The sequence below is a fragment of the Chinchilla lanigera genome, unplaced genomic scaffold (genome assembly GCF_000276665.1).
Source record: "Chinchilla lanigera isolate Chin_1 unplaced genomic scaffold, ChiLan1.0 scaffold00071, whole genome shotgun sequence".
Lineage (NCBI taxonomy): Eukaryota > Metazoa > Chordata > Mammalia > Rodentia > Chinchillidae > Chinchilla > Chinchilla lanigera.
The window spans coordinates 83,483-92,811 of record NW_004955472.1 but is presented as its reverse complement, the minus strand read 5'-3'; the positions used below and the strand labels follow the sequence as shown (position 1 = coordinate 92,811).

At 44.4% G+C, this 9,329-nt stretch overlaps 1 protein-coding gene across 1 annotated transcript in view; it reads right to left on the bottom strand.

Moving 5' to 3' along the window:
* Positions 1-258: 258 nt before the first annotated feature.
* Gne (glucosamine (UDP-N-acetyl)-2-epimerase/N-acetylmannosamine kinase) overlaps positions 259-9,329 on the bottom strand; it is a gene marked incomplete in the record, with an annotated part of 35,931 nt that continues 26,860 nt past the window's right edge. The window contains 5 exon segments of the mRNA XM_005400982.2: positions 259-574; positions 1,810-1,926; positions 4,603-4,785; positions 7,340-7,561; positions 7,933-8,062. Of these exon segments, the coding sequence (XP_005401039.2) occupies positions 339-574; positions 1,810-1,926; positions 4,603-4,785; positions 7,340-7,561; positions 7,933-8,062 (888 nt within the window).

Sequence of the window (9,329 nt, the reverse complement as noted above, 5' to 3'; positions counted from 1 at the left end):
GCCCAAAGCAGGCCTACAGGTCTCGGTGGTATCTTGGCAAGCAGAGTCCGAAGGCTTCTGGGTCTACTACTGTGGCTCCTTCTGGTATAGAAAGTTGTGACTAGAATTTATAGGGTTTACACTAAAGTGATTCCTATGAGGAGAACAAAAAGCAGCACCTACAAAAGTGGGGGGTGGGAAAAGGTAAATGTGGAGGAAGACACACACAAAAGCACTCGCTGCCAACCTTGCCTCCAGTTAAACATTTCTTAAAAAGCGAATTTGGTATTTTATCTAAAAGAGAAGTTGATTCCACTAAGGCGCTCTTGAGTCTTGGTCCGTGTTCACTCCCGTGAGGCCTAGTGAATCCTGCGCGTTGTGTAGTCCAGAACCATGCTCGCAGCGCCAAGCAGGGCGGGGTCCACGAGATCTGAAACCACCACATCCACATCCTGCACCGAGGACAGGGCTTGCTGGCGGATGACATCTTTGACGATATGGATATAGTGACTGGCCAGGATTCCAGACAGGATCACGAGTGAGGGGTTCATGGTGTGCAAGATGTTGACAACCCCAAGACCCAAAGCTGTTCCAGCTACAAGAAAATAAGTTTCCAGGACAAAGCCAAATGAGCCAGTGGCCAGTAATGATGACATACTCATACTACATAGTGGGAACAACATTTTATTTTTTGATAGGGATTGATCCCAAACCCTCACACATGCTAGGCAAGTGCCTTACCAATGAGCTGTATCCCTAGCCAAGAAGCATTATTTAAAGGCTGTTCCTGCTTTTTTTTAAGAGATGGAGGATACTACTACACCTGGCCTTGAACTACTAGGCTCAAGGGACCCTTCCACCTCAGTACCTCCTCAGTAGCTAGGACCTCCAGGCACATGCCGTAATTTATTCTTTTTTTGTTTTGTTTTGTTTTGGTTTTTCTCTGGTACCAGGAACCAAACTCACGACCTTGCGCTTGCCAGGCAGGCGCTTTGCCGCTGAGCTAAATCCCCAGCCCCCATAATTTATTCTTGATATGAGAAAACCATCATGTGATTTATTTTTTGAGGTAAGGCCTCACTATGTAACACAGGATGGCCTTGAAATTGCTAGGCAGTCAAAGCTGGCCTCCAATTCTTGATCCTCCTTCTGCCTTAGCTTCCCGAGTACTGGAATTACGGGTATGCACCACCATGCCTGGCTTATGTAGTATCTTTAAGTGAAAAAAAAATGGGGCATAAAATTGCCTGTACATGGGTGGCACATACTTGTAATCCCAGTACTGGGGAGGCTGAGGCACAAGAATTACTGTGAATTTGAGGCCCACCTGGGCTACATAGTTCAAAGCCTGCCTGAATTACCACATAGTAAGACCCTGTCTCAAAAAACAAACAAAAAAAATGGCCTGTACTATACAATATAATCTCAGCTATGTAAAAATATAAATAAAATAGACTGGAAGAGAATGTTAATAGTTTATAAAACAAAGCATTCTATAAATTATTTTCAATAGCTGTAAAACCAAATCAAGATGTTTTAAAAGGCAATGCTAATCACACATGGTGGTGCACACCTGTAATCCTCAGGAGGCTGAGGCAGAACTGCCATGAGTTTGAAATCAGTCTGGGCTACATACCAAGACCCTGTCTCAAAAAAAACAAAACAAAAAGGTAATGCTGACAAATACCTTAAATGCATTTCCATTTTCCTCTCTCAATTTAGGGGAAAAATACCTCTGAACAGACAAAACAAGGCACCATGCCCCAGGAGAAACAAGCAGCCATGTCTGAGGTCGCTCCCTGTGGCACACCGCCAGAGCCATATACTCACCTGTTCTTAGGATACTCTGGGCCTTCGCATTGCCAAGTTTTGCAGCTTGGATGAGGTGAAGTGCACTCACAGCTTCATCTTTTGGCACTGACATCCCTTCCACCAAGAGCAGGTCCTCTGAGCCAAGTGAGGAGAAGCAGTCATTAGTGTCTACTGGCAGTGAGCCCCTAAGTGAGAAGGGGTTTTCTAATCACAAAGCCCCTTATCCACAAACATCCATGTACATTGTGCCCAAAGCCTTTGCAGCCCTCTTGTTACCTGGTTACATATACATAAGCCAGAATTTCTCTAGCTGGAGGATCCTCAAGTCTTACCATAGCTTCCTACCCCTCTAGCTCCTTCACTTCTCAGTGGCAATATTTGACAAAGTTCTTACGTGTCCTTGTCTCCCTGGCCCATCCCTACATGATCAGACTCCGGCACTCAGCTCCTTGCCCAGACATCCCGGGTAAAATGCTCCACTTCTCCCCAGTGCCCACGTTCTATGGCAGCAAGGCCTGGTGGCCAAGAGACAAACTGTGCAGTTGCAGCTCTGCCACTGCTAGCTCTATGGACCTGGCTGTGTCACTTCACCTCTCTCTGTTTCTCTTTTCTAGAAGACAAGGGCAGTAATACCTAGGATTATTTTGAACCTAGGATTATTCTGAAGACTAAATGAGACAGTGGACATAAAGTACTTGCAGTGCTGGCCAAAGTAATGGTAAATAAGTGGCAGGAGTTTCTGTTAACCAGTCGTCTTCCTGTCAGTTGCCAACCCAGCTCAACGTGCCACCTAATCTGCTGCAGGGCTCTGAAGAAAGAGCCCCAGGTGCTACCTGTATATCAACTGATGCTCCCCTCTCTTTCCTGGGCCTGGTAGTTCCCAGTTCTCTCCTGTTCTTCCTCACTACTGTCTGCCTGTACCCTCCAGAGTTCCACACTTCTTACCTCAGTTAAGAAGACACCACCAGGCAAGGGTTCCTGTACTATTGTGCCCCCACATATAAACACACCAGTATCTGCACATCTTTGCTCTTCTGGTCCTCTCTTGGGCCCTCTTGATTTGCAGCTTGCTCACCTCTCCCCACCTATTCCAGGGCCCTACTGCAGGAACTGCACACCGGTCCTCTGCTGCACGCTCCACCTTCACTTCCATGCCTACTGTCTCCGTCCCATCAGCCTATGTTCACACATTTGTTTTGAAAGCAAAACAATCGTACTCGTTATGTAGAAAGCCCACAAACACAAACAGATAAGCAACGGATCCATGGTGTGAACATCTCGTGGGAAAGGAGTAATTAGACAGAAAACCATCTAAAAGGGTCAGTAGGTGGTAATAATGAAAACATGGTTCAGAAGTGAAGTTTTTAGGGCACTAAATGATGTCCTGATGGCCAAAGCTGGTGGACCTTTCCAGTGTTCTTATACTTAACACAGCTAACTACGCTTTCTCTGAAACACCCTCACTTTTTGGGCTTCTGTGGTATTTCCCTTCTGTGGCTTTTCTCCCAACTTTCCCTATTCCTCAACTGCCCCACTCCCTGGGTCTCATTCATACCATCCTAATTGTTTATTTGCTTGTTTGGAGACAGGGCCTGGCTATGTAGTTCAGGTTGAACCTGAACTTGCCATGTAGCCCAGGCTGGCCTCAAACTCCTGGTAAACCTCCTACCTCTGCCTCCTGAATGCCAGGATTCAGGCATGTGCCACCACATGCAGCCTCACTACCATCTTCATACTGTACTGGTGAATCTTAAGTCCCTCTCTCTAATCCAGTCACCTGTCCTGAGCTGCAGACCCATTTCCAGCTGCCTTCTTGGCATTTCCACCTGGATGTCCCACGTGCACTAAACCATCACCTTTCATCTAAACCTGTTCCTCCTCTTACATTCTCAACCCTGAGTTGTCCAACCAGAAAACTAGACATCACTGTAGAGCTATTCTGCTTATATCCGTTCAGCTATGATTCCCACCTCCAGAAACCAAGTCAGTTTAATGAATCTAAAATTCAGATCTACGTTTTTTCCCTGAACTTTTTTTAATGTTTCCTCTGACCTGGTTCTCGTTTCCTCCTGCCTCACCACACCTTGTCTTGCCCTTTATGCACACACACTACTGTTTCCATGCCCAGAAAGGCTCCACTGGCCATCCAGATTTGTCAGGCTTATCTATGAGGGGCAGCTTGTGACGGGGGGGACACTTCCGTGTCCTGTGTTCTTTGGCCATCATTCTCAACACAAGTGGCATACTGTGTTATAATGATACTGGTTCTTTTGCATTAGATTAAACCATCAGGACTTTCATAATATGTCTATAAAAGCCTTTAATTCAAATAATCTCTCAGTGTTCAACAACTGTAAGATGTTCATCTACTTATTTCTTCTTTAAAATGTATATTAGGTACCCACTCTGCTGATGGCTGAGAAAATAAAAATGAAAGTCTTCCTACTGTCTTGAAGCTCCAGGCCCCTCACTGCCCCAGAGGCAACTTTAATCATCCTTTAGTGGGTTTCCTCCTGCTCTACTCTTCCACTCCCTCCATCCTGTGTCTCAGGGTCACCTCCAAAAGAAAATACCTGTAGGTTATGCCTGGCCCTGCTTTGAGGGAAAGCCAAGAGAAGACCTCTATCCGCAGAGAGGAACAGTGCTAATCTGGGTCAGGACCAAGGACACTGGAGAATCCTTAGGAAGGAGCCCTGCTCCTCCTCTAGGAAGTGAAAAGGTTAAAAGTTCTGGCCTGTTTAGCTCTTTTTAGAACTTCTACTTTGAAGTAACTGTCTTATTTGGTCCCTTAATTACTAAGAAAATACCGACCATCATGTAGCTTTTTTGCCTCCCTCTGCAAGGCCATTCCAGAGGCATATGCTTCAATACACCCATGGCTCCCACAGGAACAATCGGGCCCGTCCAGAGACACGACAAGGTGGCCAAGTTCTGCAGCACAGAAGGAGCTTCCGTGGATCAGTTCATGCTGATGGATGATTCCACCACCAATTCCTGTAGTGAGACCCGGTAATCACTGATACTGCAGGCACTTTGCATGCAACAAAACTATGATATGGCAGTGCCTCATCTGTTCAGCAAAGCTTCGGGTATATGTATGATGCCTACTTTTCTAAGCTTACTAAACACCAAAACTTTATTTGGCAGCATTTTGAAAGGAAATATTTTTAGGAGATCTTCTGATCCTGTGTCACATCTGCTTGGTTCACTGTGATTTCAGACAAGGCTGTGGCAACCAGTTCAGGGCACCTGACTCAGCCTCAGTTGATGGGACACTCCTACAGGCACACACCAAGACCTTCTACACTCAAGCGAGAGTCTCATCAGCCACAGAGGCCACACACAGCCAGGAGAGATGGGGCCAGCTAAAGAGGAAGTGTATGAGTACATAAACTAAAGGGGAGGTAGGTAACATTGTGTAGCATTTAAGTACCCCCAACTTTTAAAGTTAGGCACATCTGAGATGAAATGCTGGCTCAACCACTTACTAGCTGAGTCTGTGTCCTCATTTTAAAAATAAATTATACAACCAAACATATACTGTAATGGTTGATACACTGTGTCAACTCGCATTTAGAAGCTTAACTAACTCAGCAGTTCTACATCCTGGAATGTAGAGGACATGCCCTAGAGTGGCTGTTCAAGCTCTAGGACGTTGTAATGGTTAATTCATTGTGTCAGCTTGAGAAGTCTAGAAGTTTCTTTCTTACTTTCTTTTTTTGTCTTTCTGAGACAAGGTCTATGTCTTGGTTACTTTTCTCTCATTGCTGAGACAAAATAACCAACGCCCAAAATTAAGGAAGGAAAGGTTTATTTAGCTTACAGTTTGTGGAGGTTTCAGTCCATACTTGGCTGGCTCTGAGGCAGATGACAGCAAAGCAACAAGAGCAAAGGGGGGAATGGCAGTGCATGCAAGCCTCTTTCCCTCCCTTACACTGCAAGCAGGCTACCCCCACCCAGGCGGCGGCATTCACATAGTTAAGCTTCTAAACTTCTCACATTGACACAATAAACAACTTCTCGGGGAGTAAGGGCATGTCCTTTGCACCCCAGGATGTAGAACTGCTGAGTCACTTAGCCAAACCTCTAGACTCCCCAAGTTGACACAATGTATCAAGTATAACAGTCTTGCTATGTAGCCCAGGCTGGCCTTGAGCTCACTTTGCAGCCCAGGCCGGTCTCCAACTCGCATGGATTCTCCTGCCTCAGCCTCCTGAGTGCTGGGATTACACATGTGTGCCACCATGCCCAGCGATAAGTCTAGAAGTTTAACTAAGTGACTCAGCAGGGGGCCAGGGTTCTCACTTTATAAACATCCTGAGCCTGTGCAAGAGGAGGGCATATAGATGGTATGAGTGCTACAACCGCCCTAGGCCAGGTAGCCTGCTTACAGTGTGGGGGAGGAAAAGAGGCTTGCTCTGCCCTCTTTTGCTCTTGTTGCTTTTGCTATCTTCTGCCACCATGAACTACCGTCCTTCTGCCATACCACCCTGCTTTGTTTTGGGGATTAAACATGGGGCCTTCTGCATGCTAGTGAAGCACTTTAACACTGAGCTATATCTCCAGCCCATCACCCTGCTTTGAAGCCAGCTGATTATGCACTGAAAAACTATAAACTGTAAGCTAAATAAACTTTTTCCCTCTTTAATTTGGACATCAGGTGTTTTGTCACAGCAATGAGGGAAAAGTAACTAAGACATATACCATGAAAATAAAATTGAAAACAAAATACAAGCAAAACCAAATTAGAATATTTATGAAAATGACAGAGTAGGGAACACTGAAAATGCATCCTGCCACTAAAACAGTGAACAAACTGGTAAAACAGAATCAACTTTTTTGTAACCTAGAATGGAAACAAAAGTTTGCAACAACCCGGGTTGGGGAGGGGCAGGAGAAAAGAAAGGAAATTCGCTGAATCCCAGTAAGAGAGCTTCCTGGAGTTGTACTTTACTCTGGTCCCGTCAACCATTTCCCAACTTGGCAGTCACCTTGAACAATGGCTGCATTTGCAGTACTGGTATACAGCTATCAGTACTGTATAACAGTAACTTAAAGAGTAGAACTGACTTACGCTTAAAACTTGTGGATAGCTGTTTTGACCTGCCTGGCTGCAAATGAAGGAGCAGTTTAAAGGCTTGCTTTTACACTCACCTAATTGGGAGCTATCCCTCTGCTCAGGGAAGCTGTATAGGGAGGTTTGTAAAGAACATTTAAAGGTATTAGTCTCTGCTGCCTAGAACAAAACATAACAGTTGAGACATATAACAGACTAACCAAAAACTGAAAGGAAAAGCTGAGGAATGAGAAGCTTTGGGAAATGAGAAATATGAATACCTCTGAAAGTTCCTGGGAATTTAGAAGTCCACAGTATGCCTAGGGCTGGGCAGTACGTGCTCACAAAGACCTAAAGGGCCCTAAGACCTCATGCCTTAGGGCTCTACTCAAGCTGCAAGTGAAGCCTGAGGCAGCTGTAACTGCCTGAGTGAGGGACAGACTTGTCAGCACACATTCTCGCTCCTGAAGCAACCTTCCCTTCCCCTCGTACCTGTGCCAGTGATAAGTGTTACGAAGTTTTCCAGTCCCTTTCCTTGGCCAAATTTTCTTTCTGCCATGGCGGCACAGTTGCCATCATTGTCTACCCACACGGGAAGATGCAAAGTGTCAGACAGGGGAGTCCTGAGGTCCACAGAGTTCCATTCTTGTATTAGTTTGGTTGAATGCAGGACGATTCCTTCCTGAGGATTTACACGGCCACCTGTGGAAATGCCTGAGATCCACCACAAACACAAGGGAAATAATTCTGATTAGCAATTTTAGGAAAGGAACGCCAACTTCCCTTAGCTCCAAACATAAATTATTGCACCCAACAGCTAACACAAACATTACCAAGGACTACGAGAAAACACCAGACAGTTCTGATCTAAATCTGTAACTCCCCACAGACGTACAGAACTAACAATGCTTCTCCCATGATGCCTGCTGCACTCCAGGAGTCCCTATGCTTGTGGCCACAGGCAGGACCTGAGGCCATCTATACACAGGACAGACATGGATGCACCGTTCAGTAAAGCAACAGGACTTAGTAGACTGTACATTATTAAAATGAACATTTCTTAGATTTATAATTTACACTCTCACCTACTCCCAGAATTCTGCAGTTCAGTTTTACAGCCTCTGCTGCAGCTTCCACACACATCTGTAGGATTAAATTAATCCTCTCTTCGTAAGTTTTAGGGTTGAACTGAGTATACTTCTTAACTATTTCACCCTAAAACAGAAAAAACAAAACTTGTCACTCATCTTAGCTAAGGATCATACTGTGACTCTTTCAGAACTTTTCGTGATAAAGCAGGCACTGCTATGGGACAGGTGCTACAGACTGAGAAGATGCCTGGGGAGGGAGCCACTGGATAACCTGAGTGGTGTCAGGGACTCCATCCTGATAGAAGATGGTTGGAACCAAGACAACTCCACAGCCCAGGAGATGGGTCCCTCTTAAGCTTAACGTGAATGTTGAGTAATCTGAAGCTAGGTTTTTTAAAAGGCATAGTTCACTCTTTCTGGTTTGCAAATTTTATTTAAATACTAAGGCAAAAGATCCTACATAGCTAAATTTTAAACATCTCCTATAACTGAAGCCAATATTGCTATGAATACCCTTGTTTATTCAGGATAAATTTCTATGTTGGCTAGTTCAAATACTGCATCATTAAAATTACTGTTCCTTGGAGATATGTTTTAATACCAAACAGGTATAATCTCTCCTAATTATTGCTTTTCCATTTTTTCTTTGCTTATCTGATTTATTATTTTAACTAAGTTTCAAAAATGTCTTTAAACATTTAAATCTCCCACTGTGATTTATGATAATTCTGTTGTACTTTAAAAAATCCAGTGGAAATGCTGACTGTTAAATTTATAATACAATTTGGGAAATGCTGGCATTTTAAAAACATTTAGCACTTTCAAATCTCTTATTTTAGGAGTTGGAATAGTTTGAGATTTTGTTTCTATAAATCTTCTTGTATCTTCTTCCACCCCATAAATGTACTGCTTAACAATTGTAAGGTGTAATTTTTTAATGCTTTTGTGAATCTGACTGAAAAACTGACATGGTATACTATATGTACTATGAAATAACGACCCAAAACACCTTTTATATTTGCTTGGAATTTTTTGGTTTGTCTTTTACCATCTTAAAGGTGTTTCTGTCATAATTATAAACAAAATTAGGGGCTGGGGATTTAGCTCAGTGGCACAGTGCCTGCCTGGCAAGTGCAAGGTCGTGAGTTCAATTCCTGGTACCGGAAAAAACAACAACAACAAAACACACAAGACAAAATTAATTTCTGTTAAAACATTTTTGGGGCACAGGAAGCCACGGGGCAGGGAGTGCTGGTCTTCGGGGCCGCTCCCCGCCCCGTAGGCGCCTGGAAGGAGGGCCCCTGGCGCATGGGAAGCCACACCAGGACGAGCGCTGTTGTGCGCCAGCCGGCTGCCACCACTCAATTGAGAGCTACCATGACACAGAGAAA